Source organism: Haemaphysalis longicornis, unplaced genomic scaffold, assembly GCF_048455015.1.
Source record: "Haemaphysalis longicornis isolate Haplotype H1 unplaced genomic scaffold, Haemaphysalis longicornis Haplotype H1 scaffold_2, whole genome shotgun sequence".
Taxonomy (NCBI): domain Eukaryota; kingdom Metazoa; phylum Arthropoda; class Arachnida; order Ixodida; family Ixodidae; genus Haemaphysalis; species Haemaphysalis longicornis.
Genome location: NW_027526295.1, coordinates 225,940,401 through 225,961,408, shown reverse-complemented (window position 1 = coordinate 225,961,408; position 21,008 = coordinate 225,940,401). Strand labels below are relative to the sequence as shown.

The 21,008-nt window shown below is 47.3% G+C and overlaps 2 protein-coding genes across 13 annotated transcripts in view; one reads left to right on the top strand and one right to left on the bottom strand.

Annotated features, from left to right (window-relative positions):
• The window catches only part of Para (sodium voltage-gated channel paralytic), a 376,926-nt gene that overhangs the window by 147,556 nt on the left and 208,362 nt on the right, over window positions 1-21,008 (top strand). The gene's annotated exons all lie outside the window — the stretch shown is intronic.
• LOC144167661 (uncharacterized) overlaps window positions 1-21,008 on the bottom strand; it is an 84,746-nt gene that overhangs the window by 50,936 nt on the left and 12,802 nt on the right. For 2 of the 3 annotated variants that reach the window (XM_077696850.1, XM_077696851.1), the window contains exon 2: window positions 4,314-4,354. In XM_077696850.1, the coding sequence (XP_077552976.1) occupies window positions 4,314-4,354 (41 nt within the window). Of the gene's footprint in view, window positions 1-4,313; window positions 4,355-7,168; window positions 7,708-21,008 lie in introns of those variants that run through there. The other variant, XM_077696852.1, reaches the window with a different exon arrangement.

The following is a 21,008-nucleotide window of genomic DNA, read 5'->3' as shown; positions in this document are numbered from 1 at the left end:
GATTTACTATGAACAAACTAAAAATTGTTCATCACAACAAATATGCTATGTAAAATCGACCACTATTGGAAGGCTATCGTGGGAGCACTGACCAATAACATCAGTAGCGCCACGGCTTTGACTGCATAATTGAACATCACACTCCTCCCCGCGTTGCACATGCATCACTATTTAGCAGCGTCAGCGCTGCCACCGCAAAAGTCTAAAACTACAAGCCACCGACAGCAGCGCTATTGTTTACAAAGGCAGCGGGCAGCCATTTCTGGCAACCAACATGCAGCACCAGGCTTAACCGTGCCCCTTTACGACACCCCCCCCCCCCCCTCCTACCCCGAGACTGTGTTAATTCCCTGCGAGGCCACATGCGCACGTTTCACCTTCAATTTCCCAGTATGTGAATTCTGTGCCTCTATGAACTCTACGTGAAATCTAAGACGGGCGTCGTCATATGCCTGCCGTACTCGATAAGCTCTGAAACAAATTCAGGCGTCGTAAAATTGCCGTACTCCCTCGCCGGCGCGCGGCCCGAGCTATGTCACCGTTTCCTGACCTTGCATAATATCCCCTATCCCCCCCCCCCCTGCACTTTGTAAATTCTCATCTGTTTACAGTAAAATCTCGATGATACGAATCTCGTGGCAGGGCGAAAAATATTCGTATCATCCGAAATTCGTGTGAACAACACAGACCAAAAAACTAAGAACTAAAACAAGTTTTCGATTATTTCTTTTTTTACTTTCCGTGACGTTTTTCTGCTTTCTTTTTTTAACCTCCATGTCGCCGAGCGGTCCTTTCTGGACTTTCATCTCCTCACTCGCGGTGCCCAAGCTCACTCACTACAAGGGCGTTTTTGCACGCGATTCGCGCGCGTCGGCGTTGTGCGCGCGATATTTTCACGCCCTCGGCGATTCGGCGCCCGCGGACGAGCGTGGCACTGGGAGGAGCCCGACGAATTGCGCCAACGGGAAGGCGCGCGCCTCATGGCGGCAGTTACGAAGCGTTCGAGACAGCCGATTGGCTCCGCCGGCATGTCCGCCGGAGATGCTTAGGCTTAGCACCCCGACAGATATTTCATGGGCGCTTTCACTAGCGGGGCGGATGATGTTTTATAGCACCGTTTTCGTTCACATTGTTAGCTCATTTACCGCACAAGAAACTTCATGTGTGCTTTGAGCGGCATTTTAAAGAACAGTTAGAAGCGGTCTCTTGGGCGTCCCGCACCACTTCGTGACCGAAACCGCCGCCATGTTGCCGCGGCCGGCCGCGCCCCGCGCAGCGTGCGGGTGGTTTCGCGGCGGCGTCAGCGTGCCTGTGGTGTGCACGGCGCGTTTTCGCGAGCAGAGCACAGCTTGGCCGTTCCTGGAGAAAGAGCGACAAAGAGGGCGGAGAGCCCGTACGTCGCCGTAGCTTGCTCGCTCGGCAGTCGGGCGCCTCGCCGACTCGTTCTTATTATCCGACGGGCACCGCAGGTCCGTTCGTAAGAGCCCAAACTTTTCCCATTTCAAACAGTGCAATTTCGCCGACACTTATCAGAAATTCGTCTCACCTCGAAATTCGTATCACCCAGGTTCCACTGTAACTACAACTCCTGCGTCCTCATCTCTTGCCTACTTTTCTTCCAGCACAACTCCGCAGGCACCCGGTCGATGCGTACGCTGTCGGGGCGCGTTGACGAGCGAGTACGGCAATTTCACGACGCCTGACGTTGTTGCCGAGCTTCACGAGTACGGCACGCATATCGCGGCCCGAAGACCGCGAGGCGGACGGTTGCAACAGCGGCAACCGGTCTCGCGAACCCAATAGGTCTCGGATAAGGGGGGAGATTTGGCGTTGTGCGCCTACATGAGCAAAACGCATCATCGCCGTTACTAGAGTGCCTAGAATATTTCAGAAATATTCTAGGCACTCTACCGTTACCGCTAAAAGGGTCAGTTTGCCTTGGCTCGGATTGCGGCCTGAAAACAGGTGTACCGCGATGTCGCTTTCAGTCAGTTTCGTTTCTGAAAGTCGGCGTACACACTTGGGCGCAGGTCGGGCGCAGAATCGCCAAATTTAGAGGAAATGTAGCAGGATGTAGCAGCCAGAGCACTTGGGCGTAGTTTGGCGCAATTGGCGCAGTGGTAGCATCATTCTAACTTTCTGCAGGGGGCGGCAGAAAGTTAGATGGGCAGATGAGATCAAGAAGTTTGCCGGGATAAATTGGTCACAGTTGGCACAGGACCGAGGTAATTGGAGAATAATGGGAGAGGCCTTTGCCCTGCAGTGGGCGTAGATAGGCTGGTGATGATGATGATGATGAGCATCACTGGGCCCATGTAGCCAAACTTCAGGGTTATTCTAATTTTTTAAAAGGGAAAACAGCACAGGAATAGGAAAATGAAGCCCTTGTAATCGCACTGCAGTCAAGTCAAGACTTATCAAGCAGAAGTTGTTTTAGAAAGCAACAGCCATACCGCGCTCTCGTTTTCAAAAACAAAACAAAGATTCCCCTTCAACTTATGGTGCTTTTGCTCATAGTAATATATACTTAACAAGTCCCATTTTTTTTTAATCGTGTATCAGGCCCCTTCATGTTTCTTTAACATTCCACCACACACGCTTTCTGCCTCGCTCACACACACCGCTGCTATCAAGTGCTCATCCCATTTGGCATGCCAGTGCAAATTGAGTTTTGTTGATTCAGCAGAACTGCTAAAACTTGGCTAAGAACAGCCAGATAGAATTGGAAAATATCAGAGGTGCACTTCTTGACCAGAAGCTGTTACGCCATTGAATAAAGTTCACAATGCTTCCACAGCTGTTTTCGGGCTAAATGTCAACAATAGAGCAAGAGAGCAGCAGTTGCTCATACAAATGGCAGCCCAATCAAGACTTCCTGTAATAGGCCATGCACTCGTGTCAGTGTTGAGCGCTCAAGAAAAAGCACTGAACTAGTGCACACTGATTGCGCATAACTTCAAAGGTTACTAAAGATCAATTGAGTTGCTTTTAAACGAAGACTACATGTCCTGTGGCCTTCTTAGCAACTGTTCCCCAAGGAAGGCCTTTAAATCATTTTTCAAACCATAACGCTCTGCCAGTTAACCTTCTTGCACTTCCCTCTTCCTGATGTAAAACTGAAAAGCAGGATCCATACTGCCAGATACATTGCCAAGCTACTTTGCTGTCTGTTAAAGGAGCCATGAAGAGAAAATACAACTTCGTGTAATTTGAAAGGATTCACTATCACTATTTGAAAGGATTCATTAGGATTCACTCAGCTCCATTCACAAGGATTCACTCAGCTCCATTACAGTCCCAAAAGATGTTTTTTAACGAAAAAAAAAGCAAGAAGTATCCAAAAACTTTCAAATTTTGCGCCACAGTGACGTGTTATGAGCAAGAATGACGTCATACGGGCCTACAATAAAACATAATTTTCAGTGCGTTAACTGCACGTTAGCATTCAAGTGATGCGGTGAAATGGAACTAGAGGCCCCATTACAGACGTCCAGTCATGTGTCGTTGCAACAGGTGAGTTAGGCGGCCGCCAATCGCACAAACAAGGTTCCGTGACGTCATAGAAAAGTTGCGGGAAATTGGCTAGGAGGTCACGCCTGCTACAGGTGTTTTCTTTAATATCTCTGTTATTTGTTCGAAGATTGCGATCATATTGGTATCATTGTTATCGGGACTAAGCAGTCTTTCTAATTAACCCAACTTGTATTTTGTCTTCATGGCTCCTTTAACACTTCACATCATGATAATAAAACTGAAAAAAAAGAATGATGTGCACTGAAGACACCAGCTTCCCTGTTTTTTTTTTCTCTTTTTTTTCCTAAGTTTATGAAGTGCTAGTGACAGTAATTGTGTCACATTTCTAAGCAAGGCACAAAAATATGCTGAGATAACAAACCTCTTCCCAAACCTTACTGCCCCATCAGGCACTAACATACACCACAAATCACCTTTACCATGTGTGCTTCACCCGCATAAAACTAGCGTGGAGCAGCAATTAACTATTTCCTTCCTTTCTCTGAATGGCAAAACTATACATTTACGACCAGAAGCTGCTCCAACCATTTTGCTTGCTTTCATTGAAGGCTACTGACCACTGTACTAAACGGGTGTTTGTACGGCAAAATACGTGAACAAAATGCACTCCACCGAATTTTAAACCTAAGAAACACCCAAAGTCGTGCCAGTACGTACTTATAGCCCTGTTATCATTTTCAAATATTAACGAATTATAAAAACAAGCACAGCAATGCGCCAAAAAAAAACGGGAACGCTGTTTCGTGCTGAGCTTGTGAACGGTGTTAATGCACATTCACCTTGCGTGGTCTCCCAGCTGAGGCCCCCTACAAATATTTTGCTGGAAAAAAAAAGAAAAAAGCAGAAAGTGTTACTTCTGTCAATGTAGATACTGGGGCTACGGTTAGTGTTGCATACCTCGTGAGAAATCAGCACAATTGACAGACAGAAACAAGATGACAACACAATGTCATTACACGAACAACGCAAGAAGCTTAGATTATAGTAGGCCTTGCTACATTCTTAAAAGTGATGCCACCGAAAGCCCATTTCTCTAGTACACAGCTGCTAGTAATAAATACAAGTACGTACTACAAAATACGCTCATGCAAACAAAGGTGGCTTCCCCTGAGCGGCTAAAATACCAGCAAATTAACATTTATGCACAGTGCAGAACCTCACATGACACGAAGAAGTGCCTATATGGGGAAAAATTCGCAGTGCACAGTGGCTTTTACTGCTTAAAAGCCCACACGTGGTCATCTGCATGTTTTTCGCAGCTAAATCACGGCCCCAAGCCCAAAAAGCAGCAACCCTTTGAACATAACACTGTAAAACGGAGAATAAACATAGTAAAACTGAGGCAGCAGTTAGCACCACATTTTTTTGTACCCTCTCCCTAAGGTGGTTCCAGCTAATGTAGTGAGCCATAAACTCCCACAAAAGTCGCTGAAAAAAAAAACTACAAAAATCACCGGTGTGCCAGTTCTGAAGCCGCAAATTGTTTGTTCCTTTTGCCACACCTCCATTCAAGCCTTTTTTTTTTCTGGCGCAGATTTGTAGTTATCAACTGAATTTGTTGAGTACTTCACTGCTCATGCTATTACCCCTGCCCTTGCCAAGGTGCATGGGAAAATTCAAAACACCCAGTTTCGCAGGTACACGCTGAAATTGCAGCAATTTGCGCTCTATAACAAAAAAAAATGCACATTACTATAAGCCAGTTCTTACTCAGAGCTTCTGAAAAAAAAAACATTTAGATAAGCATGACAAAGCTTTAATTTTTCAGCTTAGCCAAGCGTTGCATTGAGGCTTGCAAAAGCTGGCTTTTACATCACTTCACGCTCTATAATAAAGAAAGAATTCACATTATAATAAGTCAGTTCTTACTCGGCTTCTGAAAAAGACGAAACACTTCGATCAGCATATCACTACAAGTCTTTTTTGTGTAACAGACAATTTTTCAGCCAGTGCTGCATTGCCGCTTACAAAAGCTGACGTCATGCATTACTGCGTAGCAGATAAGGGGCAGACTTTTGTGTTTTGCACTATACCAGGCTTTGGCAAGTCTTTTTGTACAACAGATTTAATTTTTCTGCTTTTTTTTCGTTGAAAGTTACAAGCTATACTCGGTTACAACTCAAGAACGGCACCACCTCATGTGGTGTATCACTCCGCCAAAGCGCCGGACCCGTGACGTCAGTGCGCGCGCGTTTTGAAAGGCGTTTGCTATGAAAGCGTGATATCGTCTGCCTTGTCTCACGCAGTTTGTTTGTCGTCACTGGAGTCGTTTATAAGCATATTAAGTCCACAAAATCACGGGAACGGCTCACGTCATGTTCAAAATATTCCCAGTAACGCCCTACTTGCGCCGCGCGGAGAAACATTCGGCTACGGTGATAAGGCACAGCGGCAACTTCCGGTGCCGTTCTTAAGTTGTCACCGAGTATAGTTTTAAACTTTACAGAGTAAAGTAAAGTAGAATCGTGGCTAACTATTACATTTTGCTGGGGTCATGCTTGATCAGCTCATACGTTACAACATGATGCACAAGGTGCACAACAAACAATAGAAACATCAACCAATAAAAAGAGACCGGGATGCCCGGCGGCAAACACACAAAATTTCTAAAAAAAAAAAAGAAAAGGGGGGGGGGGCGATTCGCAAAACAAACAAAAAAAAACTTCGATATTCCTCTTTAATTTTCGACTTTTCAGCGACAGTTTCCTTGTTGCAGCTTCATAGTACCTACAGGTGGCGCGTCACGCGTCGAATTCAGTTCAACGACATCCATTGGTTGCGACAGCTGCAGTTATCTGACAGCCATTACCTCTGCGATGTGGACCGGGGAAGTGGGGCTAGCATGCAACAGAAATCTTTGCGCGCCATTTCCCCAGACCTCAAAAAACAAAATCTACGAAAAAAAAAAGATAGAGAGCCCCCAATTTTTGCTACGATGCTAAGGAAAATCTTACTGCCCGTGTCGAGACCACGGAACGCCGGAAAACACTAACGTCACGGATACGATACTGACAGCAATCGACGAGCCGGCAAAAGTAAAGAATTTATTCTGACACGTCACACAACAATTTTTGCGTCTCCGCCTTCACGTATGATCAATGACGCCAAAAACACTTCGTAAACAATAATGAACACTTAGACCGTCTCAAGGCTACAGAATGCCAATTTCCGATCCTTATCTCAATGCTCATTTGGCTACAAACAGAATGCCGCATACACAACCCGACTGGCAAACTTACACGTCGCACAACTATCACTAAACGCTGCCGCGGCGCATTCCAGCAATCTTCGCGGCGTCTTGCCACCAGCCAGCGCGCTCCCCGCGCAGGTGAACCAACAATCCGGCCTCCCCACTGTTGACGAGGAAGGCTCCCGCCTTCCTTTCGGTGAACACTAAAGACACAAAAAGTGAAAATATCCCATCCGCGACGTGTGCTACTTTCACAGCGCGTTCTAAAGTCATCTTGAGGCTAAGAAACGTGGATGTGATGATCGCGCGAGGAGGGAGAAAATGCTACAATGAGTCGCAAGCCTTCGTCATGCCGCGCCAGCATCATGGGCGCTGCTCGGCCGATAGGCCATGGAATGGCCGCCATGCCCAATAACGACGATCAAGATTCGCCAAAACGCTTACCCCTGCTCTTCGTTGTCCCGGCGAGCCATTTTCTGCTGTTAGATGCACACACGCTCGGAACTCGATGCTTTTTTTCAATGGGATTTGGCTGTTTTTGATGCCACTCGAGCATAAAAATCCAGAAGTCGGCGTTCCGATGTTCCCGTGTCCACCCCTAGGTGTGACAATTTCCGCCTGCTGGTGGTCTCTCCTTTCCTTTCTCTCCCTACCAGTTGGCCAATCAGCCCGCGCCCTCCAGCGGAACGTGCTTCCTCGAAAGCCAAAGGCAGAAGAATACCCACGCCGCGGGCCACAGCTTGTGCTTGCTTTCATGCCGCTCAAAGGATGAATAGCGCAGCCTCGACTCCCGAGAAGGCTTTTCACCCTTCATCGTTTTTCTGGGGAGGCTAGGATGCGCGTATGGGCGATAGAATTGTTCCCCTCCGGCGGGGGGGAAGGGGGGGGGGGCGCTGAAGGTACTTTGTGAAACCACGGTGTCTGTATATTGTCAGGGGTAATTACCGCGTTAGTGCGCCCAAGGCGCGGGTGCGTTGCTGTCTTGGGAGGACTGGAGATGCTGTACTGCTGGAAGTTACGCACGCCGTTCGTCACGGCGAGGTTTGTCGCCGATCTGGCGGGAATGCGTCGACATGAGTGCCAGGTCCTTTTGTATTGCACGCGTCGTGTTGACAAAGGACAGGAATTTCGTCATTGTTGGGCATATTTTCGTCGCATACCGTATGGACAATACCTGACAGAGGCCGCCGGAACGTGGACGGCTTAGCTACGCTAAGGTTAGCGGGTAGCGGGACCAGACTGCGCATGCGCGCGCGGGGAGTGCGAGGAGGTTGCCCCTCAGCGGAGGGAAAGAGCGGGCATGGCGAAGGCAGGCCGCGCGGAACTAATCCACCCCACCGTGACGAATTTGCTCTCCCCAGTCGCGCCCCGCTACCCGCCGCCGTAGCGTTAGCGGACGGAGCACGCTATGCTAAAACTCTCTAGTGTGTCGGTTTCAACCTGTGTTTTGATAAACGTGTAAACGTTTTTAGTGTAAACGTGCTTTACGCACGTGATTAGGCTCCGCGTTATATATTGTGTTTTCCCCTTATGGGTATTTCTAACCAAAGCAACTGATTTGTGCGTCGCGTCCACATATTTGGCTATCTTTGGTTGTTTCCTTTATCAACTACCCTAATTGTGTTCAGTATACATTGCAACTCTTGCGCGTAGATTTCATGGGTGACGGAGCTGTTCACTTTTATTATTTTTTTAATTGTTATCGTCTTCCGACTTAAACTTGTATTGCGAACCTCGTAGCCATTACCTGTCTGCTGGGTTTTGTTACTCGCTAATTTGTGCTTTATGATCCTCAAAGCTTCACTTTTGTAACTCCCTTACTCAATTCCCTGCAAAGAGCCTGTAAAATAGTTTAAATAAACTGCAATATTTATTAACAATTTATTAAACGTCTATCTGTTGTTCTTTTCGACACAGTTTCTTAAGCAAAAAATTTAATTATGTTCCTGCATGTGAGTAACTTTCTATCTGCACATCTGAAGCGCACTAACCTAAATGTGCATTTGTAAGACCGAAGTGGAAAGTGCCATATGTGTTGCACCCATAATAGACGAGCACCAAAATCTTTGACATGCATGTCTGAACTTCGTGGGGTGCTCGCTGAAAAATTTGTCTGGGGGCGTTTCTTCGGATTCTTTTTATCTCCAGATAAACTGCTGCCACCGGTGTTCCTATTCGTATAATATACGTAGTTAGGTGTGAGTTTTAAATTTCTCACTGTATTTTGCCTCAGGATTATCCAACACCACATTTTGATTTAAAAAATTAAATGTAACGTTAATGTAACGAAAAGTTCCATATTTCGAGGTGGAACTCGAACGCATTCCTTACGCAATAAAGGAACTTGTAACGGGAACTCGTTTCAAAATTGGGAAGGAACGGGGAACGAGCTTTCGTTCCCGTTTTAGAGGAACGTGTACAACACTGTTTGCAAATTCATTTTAGCATGACAGCGCAGCCTAAACAAAACTCTTAATTAGATTTTCTGCGTTTTTAGGGGGCAACCGAATGTTCGTAAAGTTTTGGAGAGTAAAAGTGTGCATTTTATTAGCAAAAATACACAGACAATGCGTTAGACCATCGTAAACACTAGCTAATTGCCTTAGCTGATCTCTATGCCGCAAAAAAAGAGCAAATATAAATTAATGCCTTGTCATAAATTAAAAAAAACACATAGGCGAAAGAATTCACTTAGATGGCTGCATAACATAAGTTCCTTTACCGAAGTATTAAACAAACATATACAAATGTTCGATTTTTATAAGTACCTGGCCAAGAACAAGCACGGCATTTAATCTAGAAATGCAATCACTGCGCTACGTTGTTGTCTATAAATAACCCACGTTATGCGGAAATAAAGGTATCACCGCTGTTTACAAGCAAGCACCCGGTTGCCGAAAAGTTTGCGCACCCAAATATTCATGGACCTAAATGTCCGTGCGCCAAAACGTCCGTACACCGATAGATCTAACGTCCGCACCGAAACGTCCTGCACTGAATAAAAAAAAATGCAGAATTTGCGGAAGTAACCCTTTGAACCGTTATAATAGCGTAAATAACGATAATTGCCGGATCACAATTTTTAGAAACAATAAATAAGAGAACCAGCAAAAATTACACAAATTACCTGACGAAACCAAAAATCTGCATCTTACACGTCTCCCCAAAAACCAAAGAATAAGCAAAAAATCCCACAAAAGAACGCTCTGATTCAAACGAAAAAAAAATTAGCGAAACTGCAAACCATGCAGCGCCCTGCATTTCCAGAAAAATGCACTATTTTATCGTTATAATAGCGTCAATGGCGACAATTGATCAAACATATCTTCAGAAAACCAAAAAATAAATGACGTTACAAAAATAAACTGACGAAATAAAGAAATATGCAACTTGGACATTTCCTCGAAAAAACACACTAAACTACAAAAAGCGCGTAAAAAACCTTTGGAAACACGAATAAAAATACCGAAAAGAGACCAACCCCTAACTACGCGTTGCATTTGCGTAAAAACCCGTAACTGGCCAACCAAAGGTACTTAATCGATATAATGTTATAAATTTAAATCATTTGCATAAAGAAACAAAAAAATTGAGAACAATATAATAACGCAACGTCTTTACACCCAGACGCATACACATATTTTCCTTAAAAATAATTCGTGAATATTCTGAAGTAATTTTTTTCGAGACGGCTCTATAAAGAGAAAGGGATGTGGTCGTTTTCTGTATTGCCAGAAGAGGGGAATTCTGTAACGTACTTGCAACTTCACTGCGAATTAATTATGAAAAGTAAATTAGAATCTTCTGAGCAGTTAATTTCAGTATACTAAGTTCTTGCTAAGATATCCCGCCGCGGTGGCTCAGTGGCTAAGGCGTTGCGCTGCTGAGCACGAGGTCACGGGTTCGATTCCCGGCCGCGGCGGCCGCTTTTCTGATGGAGGCGAAAAATAAAAACGCCCGTGTGTACGAGATTTCGGTGCACGTTAAAGATCCCCAGGTGGTCGAAATTAATCCGGAGCCCTCCACTACGGCGTGGCTCATCGCCCGCATTGCGTCGGCGCGTTAAACCCTACAATCAATCAATAAATTTGTTTCTAAGATACCTAAATTAGATCGAGCGCTACAGAGCGTTCTACACTATCTCTGAAGCGCGCACGCGCAATTTTGGTCAGCAACTAGCGGAAAACAGCTTCTCTTCGAAACATGATCCTACCAGGCACCACTCTGTCGCGGAATAAATGGTCCCGGAACAAATGGTCCGGAACTTATGGTCCCGGAACAAATGGGCCCGGAACAAATGGTCCCAACTTCAAACTAGGAAGAAATGGTCCCACCACTACTGCTCCTATGCATGAGCGCCTGTATGAGGGAAGGAAGGAGGTCAATGTATTTATGTTTATTTGTGCACAATGTATTTTGCTTCTGTTGATATATGATATATTTGCTAAGGCTTAATTTACTTGCGGTAAATGCTGTATACATTTTTTTTCTGCGACCGGTCCTCGCGTGCTTCCCTTGCTTGTCTTTTTTTTTTGTTTATTTCAGTAAAAAGCTGTGTGCACTTAGCAGCCCTCGGCCAGTGTTTTAAGACTGTCAGAATTGTCTTCATGAAAGCAGTTTTCTTATGTAAGGGAGCAAAACAGCTGTTATTTCAAATTAAGCTGGCTGCCGTGAAGTACTGGCAAATATATAAACGTTTATTAAACCCTGAAAAGCGAGTCTCACTTCAGCCTATCCGATGAGCTTGTTTGCAGTGACGGTATTATTTACGTTACCTAAAGTTAAAAAAATGTCAGTGGGCTGGCCCGTACTGCTGATCGTCAGCCGACACAGAGCTGTACTTTGCAGTATCTGCAGTTCCAATTTTGCAGTTTGTAGCTTCGAAACTTTTGCTTTTGTCCTAAGATAGGCAATACTTTGCTATTTTCACGCCCCGTGTTTGCTGCAAAGTTTGCAAGACTGTTGGGAAACACGCTTTGTTCATTTTGCCGTCGTGTTGCGGAGCGTAAACCCGGGATGATGGAAGCAGGTGAGATGTACTCGTAGCGGGCCACCCGTTATCGACAATAACTGTTATTGTTCGGAACTTTATTTGAGCACAAATATATGCCAGTTTATTTTCTCAGGCACGTACACACATTTTTGCTCGTTTTCCTGATCTCCTTACGTTCTGAAAAACGGTAAGAACCGAAGACAGTCACAAGGTATGGTTCAATAAAAATAGACGAACGAGTTTTTTTTTATGGAGTTTGCTGTGCAAGTTGGTGCGCAACCACCACTAGGGTAACTCCATCGCGAGTTCCGCAAAGATCCAAACAGGGAAGGAAGAGGGAAGGAGGCGGGCGAGGTGGGGAGGCGTATTTCGTTTGAATGAGCTGGCCCTCAATGCCCTCCTTGGGAGAAACTTGTCATTGTACTGATTGTCGCGGCAGCGTGGCTGAGCCAGGGCCCACCCGATGCTGCCCCAGCATCGCGATTAGGCGTTTGTTGATCCGGGAACTCTACCTGTCAGCAACGTTTTACTCGCGAGTGACCCTTCCCTGAAAAACGACCGCATTCGTCACTCACGGGAAGGAGGTGTGCCCTGTGATCGTGCCTTGAATAGACCTTTTCCAGTACCGATCCTGCTAGCGGCCACCACGGTGATCCTAAAGTGGCAGTATAATACCCCTGTCAAACGTGCCTATTTAAGTGCACTTCCGCCGAGTGCACTCGGGCTTCCCAAGTGACACTTAGGCTGCGCGCTGCTAAACGACGAAATAAAGTGCCCTTGGCCGTGATGTCAGTGACGATAGCCGGCGTAAATATTACGCAAAATTACTTGAAATCCCCCCTCTTTATCACGTGAGGAATATTGTAAACAATTCGTTGTGTTTGAATTGTTTAAAATCGCACTAGGCGCATCGCACAAGACCACAAAAACAGAGTCGGGACGGCGACTGAACACCGGCGCTTTTATCTTCACTGTTATTCACTGCGCAGTGAATGACAGCTGCATTATTGTTCGGGGGAAATTGTCTGAAAGCGTTGAATACAACGGAAATAGGCTGAAACACGAACACAATCACAGGGCCACAAGAAACCACCTACGAGAACGCCGCAGAGAACGGCTGCCATGGAGCAAAACACCCACCAGGCGGCGCTGGCACGTTGTTGAGAGAGAGGTTATTTTCTTATTTTTCGTCGCTGCTTCAATTTTTGTAAAAGTAAATAAGCAATATATCTATAATTAACTTTTAACGTTACTTATTATCATCTAAACGCTCGCGGTTTTACGTTAATTTTTCCGATTTTCGGACTTCTGTTCACGAGATTACTCACTCGGCGAGCTGGCCCCGGTAAAGTGTGTTTGGGGACCACACTCAGTTTAAAGTGCGTTCCTTGTAAAGTGTCATTCGCGTTTGCCGTTTAGCTGCTCCCGAATGACATTTTATCCAAGTGCACTCCGTGTAAGTGCACTTAAATAGGCACGTTTGACAGGGGTATAAGGCACGCCTTCAAAAATATTCAGCTGTCGGGGAACTCGTGCACGAAACACACGAAACGTTCTCGTCCTGCGTATCCATACCGCCAAGGCTAAGGTGGGGGCTACGCGGGCTGCAGCCCCGGGCCCCCAGCTGTCAGGGGCCCCTCTCGATCATATGAAAAAAATATATTTTGAGTGTGCTCGCTGCCCGCATTGAAAGTTGAAGGTATGAGTTTCAACCTCACCTCTACGCCAAAGCTGACTCGTGACAGGTGGGGAGGAGTAAGGGGCTCACGTTATGGTTGACAGCCTTCGAGACCATTTCAATTTAATTCCTACTCCTTTTCCCTGTTTTCCCGAGGTTTATGAGAAGACGTCTTGAACCAAAAGTCATGGGTACACAGCTTGATCGGGCCTAATAAGCCACATAAAAAAGGTCCCGAGCTCGGCTCCGGTCTTTTTCGGCACAGGTCGTTTCGGTAGTCTTTTCGGTACAGGGACATCGAGGTAAGCGGACGTTTCGGCGCGCGCACGTTTCGGTGTAAGAAAGGGTCAGGAATGCGAATAATGAAATAATGTCTGAAGAGCATTGTAAATTGTTTAAGCCTGAGGGACGTTATATGTAATTATTGACAACTTAAGCACTGCCCTCGGGCTCATACACAGTTTCTGCCACAAATTTCAATGTATAGCGCTTGAAAAGGAAGTTCATTGCGATGACGACCCGTCCAATAACGCTAGCGGATTAGTTGAATCGCATAGCGTGATTGATATTGACTCGATATTCTCGCTGAATGGTCAGCGTATATACTGTTATTTAAAAGTTCAAAGGTTGTGTAGGCCACTCGCGGGGTCGTTCGGCTTCAGCACGCGCCTCTGTGCGCAAGCCTCTGCAGGCTGTCTGAGCAACAAGCACTGCGGAAGCTACATATCCGCGCGACTCCATTCGTAGCGTAATTCTCCAGGCGCCACTCCGTGTGGACGCAGAGGCCGCCGGGCCAGCCCGACCCTAGCGGCTCCCTTCGAGCTGGGGAATCAGCAGGCCTAGGCGGTGTGAAGAACTCAGGCGTGGGCGCCAAACAAAGCAACAAAACGTCTGTTTCCTTTCGGGATGACGAAAGCTGTGTCCACTTAAAACCCCTTCGATGGCGTCTTGAAAACGGACCTCCGCCGCGACTCGGGGACGGTAAGCTGTTTGTCCCCGTGGGAGCTTTTCGCTTTGGAATGAGCCGCCGGACGGCGCGGCCAAAGGGCGGCCCGCAGATCTGGTCCCGTGTGGGAGTGGCGGCACGAGAGAAGAACCCCCGAAGGAGCGCGGGAAAAAAGTGGACGCGGCAGACGTGTTGAGGACTTGAAAACGAGAGGTCCATCCATACTCGCCTCCGTCGTAGTCCCCGAATCTAGTCGAGAAGCGTTAGCGTGTAGTTACGACCGAACAACAACCCGACCGATCGACAACGAACTACTGACCGCTGGAACTGTTGCGCGGCACCGACGGGAGCAGCAGCGCGGGGGTGAGCAGAGACATTCTATCCCTATTAAACTGATGCCCTATGTCGTCTCTCGTGCTCACCTGTCGCTCTCCAACCCAGAGGGGACCCGTTAATGCGTAACGGCTTGCCGACTAGCAAGACCATCCCAGCTGCGCAACAGGAGTTCATCGCCGCTGAAAGTTCGACGGCCATGCGCAAAAAAAAAACCCATGCACGAAGCGGACCGCTGCCCAGCCTAAAAAGCGACATTTTCCTGCTTATCGTCTTTGTACTAATCGTGCTGTGATAGGAAGGTTGAGTTGCGCGACATGTGTGAAGTGAGCCCCCCTCCCCCAAAACTCCTTCAAAGGCGGCGGGTGTTTTAACCGCCGCGTGCTTTCTCGTCTGCGCGGGTAACCTACAGGATTTTGGCCCGCAAGCCGTGGCGGCTAACTGTTTTGCAGATGTCTGTGAGTGACAGCTGCCTGCGCGGACTTTGAGCCCTCCCATATATGCAGGTGGAGTACTTTACAATACAACTAAAACCTTACAGGCTTACGAAAATATGCTTCTTGTAAGAAAATACTCTTCTATACCATGGGGGAAGGGGTTGGTCGAAAGAAATGTGGTATAGAAGAGTATTTTCTTACAAGAAGCATATTTTATTAAGCCTGTAAGGTTTTAGTTTTATTGTAAAGTACTCCACCTGCATATTCCCTACTCGTGGTCTAGCTGGGCCGCTCCACCTGAAAACCTATGGGCAGCCCTGTGGTCCCTCTTGGCTGCCCACATTGAAACTCTTTGTGCACCTCCGCCAAGCACACCACCGTCGGAGGACCGTGGAACACCCCCTTCCTCCGTGGACTGACAACTCCGCGGCTCGGCCTTGAGCTGCCTAATAAAGTTTCATCTCTCTCTTTTTCTCTTCTATACCAGGTGTAGGAACAAATGGTCCCGGAACAAATGGTGCCGGAACAAATGGCCCCGGAACTTATGGTCCCGGAACTTATGGTCCCGGAACAAATGGTCCCTACTCGAAAGTAGGAACAAATGGTCCCGGAACTTATGGCCCCGGAACAAATGGTCCCAGGCACCTGTTCAGGCAAAATGATTCCATAAAACTCCACGTGGGTTCTGTTTAAATTTGTTTTATTTTGCTGGAGTGCAGTTTGTAATTTCTTAGGTTTGTTTATTTTTGTTTTCTTTTTTTTTTCAGATTTCGTTAAACCGGTTGGCTTAATCTGGGCGCTTATAACGATTAAACGCGGTATTTCTGCCAACCACGCATCATTGTGAAAGTGCAGGGCATTCATTACACGATTGGCCCGTTTTCGGAATTTTTTTTGCGTATTTTATCCGGCATTTTTATTTTAGTCGTCGCATTTTTTATACGTTCAAGACGAACATTCTTATTTATTACTTCCCTCTCTCTTTCGGTATTTGATTTTTGTAATATTTTCCTTTTTTCGGTTTTCCACGTTTTGATTGTTTGTGGGTCCAGCCGTGTTCCAGGAAGCCGCACGTGTCGCGAGACGCCGCTAGTAAGCGAGGGGGGTGACAGGCACAGTGTCGAGACATGCGGACGTCTGGTCTGATAGCAAACTTCAGCTGAGGCGCTGGTCAAGCCAGGCTGTCGCGACGGTCAGCACTGTTAAGTTCGTGCTTCTTATTTAATTAATGAAAGCCGCCGGTGGCTCATGTATTGGCGTCGCCTACGCTTCTAGCTGTAAGCTCAGTTCCTTTCTTGCAGCCGCAAAGACGCGAAGTTGGGGGTCGCGCAGTGCATGCTTTGTGCTCCTTCCTCTTTTGTGTGGCCAAAAGACTGGGGTGCTGAGCCCTATTCCTCTGTTGGTATGCGTTCGTTCGGTGACGAGCTGACGGGAAGCGAAAGGGTGCCGTCTCTAGTTTTTGACGATTTGCGAAGCCGGCGTCGGCGCTGTTCGTTGACGGTCATTCGCCTTAGCAATTCGCCTCGGGTTGAAGGAGCTCTTCTCGGTAGTCCGGTGGGCGGCGGCGTCCCAAGGGATTAGCCACGACACCCTCCCGCGCGCGCGGCGACAAAGGCAGGGCGGGAAGGCGACGACACCGTAAGGTGTTAGCCCCGGGAAGACAGCTCTAAACGTTCGGCTTTGGCTTTTGGGGAGATTCCGCCCGCCAGCAAAGTATTGCCTATTTTCGGAGAAAAACCAGTTTCTAAACTGCAAGCTGTAAAATTATCGAGGTGCAAAATCTTGATTAGTGTTGCTTCGCTTGATTCGAACTGCAGATATCGAAGCATTTCAGGTGGTGAGCACAGTAACTCAGCTTAGCCAACCCAATAAACCCTCATCGAGTAAAGTTCCCTTTTGAAATAGCGACAAAACGGCGAGCGCAATGCACCAGTACAGCTCTATGTTGACTGGCGGTCAACAGTACCGTCCCACTCACATTTTTGATACTTTACATAACCTAAATAATACCGTCACTGTAAATAGGCTCAACGCACTGGATGAAGTCAGACTCACTTCTCAAGCATTAGCAAAATTTTGTATTCTTGCGAGTATTGCACGTCAGCCATGTTAATTTAAACTGTTGTGTTGCTCCACTTCATAGGAAAACTGCATTCACGAAGAAAATTACGGTAGCCCGTTATTGTATTCACTTTAAACACCGGCCGAGGGCGGCCCAGTACACGCAGAGTTTTGATTGAAAGGTTCACCACTGGTTTGCCTGGCACTCGGAATAACAAAAAAGTACGAACAAATCAAGCACGGAAGATCGTACACGTGCGACAAAAAAAGGTTTGTATACAGCATTGAGCTCAAGCAAATTCAGCATTAGCAAATATACTGTGTACGAACAGACGCAAAATACAGTGTGCACAGATACAAGCATAAATATAAATACATTGACCCCCCTCCTTCCCTCATGCAGGCGCTAAAGTGTCGTAGTGGTGGGACCATTTCTTCCTACTTTGAAGTTGGGACCATTTGTTCCGGGACCATTAGTTCCGGGACCGTAAGTTCCGGGGCCATTTGTTCCGTGACCATTTATTCCGCGACCGCTTCTATACCATGTCGCGTGCAGGCCAACACGCCGCTTCGATTAATTGCGAATCTGTGATGGACCAGCAATCAAATCATACTAACTTATACGCCTGATAAAATCCGTTATATAATACTAGACATCAAGCCAACAAATTAGTTTGCGGAAAGGGTAAAATTATGTATAATTTATCACTGATCAGAGAACATAACACGGGCTCCGAAAATTTTCGCATTATAAAGTGGAATCATCATCATCATTATAATCATCATCATCATTAGGGCCCCAAGGACGCAGTAGCCCCGGGCCCCAAAGTTTCCTAATCCAGCACTGCATACCGCACCCACAAGTCACCCGTGCCTTTCACATTAATGTCAATGTAGCAGGCGCACGCTGGCGCGACTAATATGCAGTGGCCGAAGCGCCCTTTCTCTTTTTTTATTCATTTTCGTTGCTCCTTCACTTGTAGCCAAGTGCTCGCAGCGTGGTCAGGCTCAAACATTTTTGCCCTTCCCTTTGAAAGCTTTTTTTGCGTGCACGTACGAACTCACTGCGAACTGTCAGAAAAGAGGAAATAAAAACGTGCACACAGTTAGATTTCGCCTCTCCATCATTCTTGGCGAATGATGAAGGCGAAATAATGAATTTCGTTTGATGCTGGAGCCGAGAGGACGATCTCGACTCCGATCTCCGATGACCAACGTCCGATGCTTGAAGCAGGTGAGGGATGAGTACTGCCTTTCTTGCTAGGTATTAGGTTTATTTACACTATTTACAGTACTCCAAGTATTTTACATTCCATTACTCCAAGTATTTTACATTACTCAAGTACGTTATTGCAACCGACAAGCAAATACAAGACATCTGCTGCCCAAAGTCACTGACCGCGCGGAGTAGTTACACCATTACGTTGAGCAGGCGGCATCTGCTCAAAAGCCAAAGCCGAACGCTTAGAGCGGTCTTCGCGCGGCTAACCTCTTACAGTGTACTCGCCTTGCCGCCCCGCATTTGTCTGCGCGAGCTCGCGGGCACAATGAGGGAGTCGTGGCTAATCCCATCCCCGGACGCCGCTGCCCGCCGGCAGACTCGTGGGAAGAGCTTCCCTGAGCCCAGGGGACCATTCTCGAGGCGAATGAACCATAAACGAACCGCACCTACGCCGCGCGCCTTTTCGACTCTGTGAGACCGCATTCTTTCGCTTCCCGTCAGCTCGTCCCCGAACGACCTCATACCAACAGAGGTAGTCGGGCCGGGCTAAGCACTCCAGTCTTTTGCCACGTGACCCACCGCTCTCACTCAGACAGAAACACAAAAGAATTCCGCAAAACACAAATATACCAGAAATGAGAACCAACCAACTAAAAGCAGACCCAACTCCGGGAATCGGCTCTCGGGCGACACGTATTAAAGTATTGTCATACCATGCACGCCTATGTTTGTGATCCACGCCGCCAGGATTCCTATCCTTTGTTAACACGTGGGGCGTCTAAAAGTCTGGTCGCCTAATCTCTCGCGCACCCCCAGCCGCCGAGTCGCCAGGCTCAGACGCGTGACGAACTGAACTTCGCCCAGTAACTTTGAGCAGTGCAATTATCACAGACTGAACGTCTGGTGATCAAGACTCGACCCCTTGAGCGACCCTCAGCTCCCGTCCGGTTCGGGGATTTTCGTGGCGGTAAGCGCGGTCGTTAAAATGTCAACGGACTTCCTCGGCCGGCTTCCCAGACGAACGCAAGGAAATCCTCCTTTGGAAAGCTGACATCCCTTTAAGCTATTATGGAGTAGCCGACGCGCTTGTATGCGTTGTCTCCGGGCCCGTTCGTCGGATGGACACGTAAGCACAGCGAATAACAAAGAAGCCTCCGCGGTTTCTCCTTACGCCTTTCAGGGTCAACTAAGCCTGGCCAGCGAGCATACAAGCACAATACAGGTTAACAAGCTAACCCCAGCGGAAGATATCTAGTTGCCGGGCGGTTGAAATTATTATGTGAGGGACCCGAACGTAACAGGGGCGCTTTGCCTGGAATCCGTTGCGATGACAGAGAAAGCATCCGAGGGGGTGGACACAACTCACATACGCACGCACACGTGACTAACATCTAGCATTACCCAAGTGATTGCTCATCCGCCTTTTAAACCGAAAGCAAGGGGGAGAAAGGAAGGAAAGCTTCCCATGGGGGCGGGAGAAAGGAGTTAGCAGGAAAAATAACAGGGGTTGCAAACTTTACCTTGAGAACACCCCTAACGGAGGAATATATAAGAGCAAGTAGAGCAGCAGTATGCACTTCCACGTTTCAGTTTAGCCGCAGCCATCAAGTTCATGATTAGTTAGCGCGGCAATCAAAGTTACCGACGCACGTAACTTGTGTCCCCACGCTCGCTCGCATCAGTTTTAGTTACAAAGCACACTGGAGTCATCCGACGCCCTGACCGTTGCCTGCCCGGTCGCGGAATAAATGCTTCCGGAACTAATGGGCCCGGAACAAATGGCCCCGGAACTTATGGTCCCGGAACTAATGGTCCCGGAACAAATGCTCCCAACTTCAAAGTAGGAAGAAATGGTCCCACCACTACTATGCCTTAGCACCTGCATGAGGGAAGGAGGGTTTGATTGTTGATTGATTGATTGTAGGGTGTAACGCGCCGACGCAACGCAGGCGATGAGGCGCGCCGTAGTGGAGGGCTCCGGATTAATTTTGACCACCTGGGGATCTTTAACGTGCGCCGAAATCTCGTACACACGGGCGTTTTTGCTTTTCGCCTCCATCGGAAAAGCGGCCGCCGCGGCCGGGAATCGAACCCGCGACCTCGTGCTCAGCAGGGCAACGCCTTAGCCACTGAGCCACCGCGGCGGGTAGGGAAGGAGTGGGGTCAATGTATTTATATTTATGCTTGTATCTGTGCACACTGTATTTTGCATCTGTTCATACACAGTATATTTGCTAATGCTGAATTTGCTTGAGCTCAATGCTGTATACAAACTTTTTTTGTCGCACGTGTATGATCTCCCGTGCTTGCTTTGTTCGTATTTTTTTGTTATTCCAAGTGCCAGGCAAACCAGTGGTGAACCTTTCAATCAAAAATCTCTGTGTGCTGGGCCGCCCTCGGCCGGTGTTTAAAGTGAATACAATAACGGGCTACCGCAATTTTCATCGTGAATGCAGTTTTCTTATGAAGTGGAGCAACATAACTGCTTAAATTACCCTGGCTGACGTGCAGTACTTGCAAGAATACAAAATTTTGTTAATGCTTGAGAAGTGAGTCTGACTTCATCCAGTGCGTTGAGCCTATTTACAGTGACGGTATTATTTAGGTTATGTAA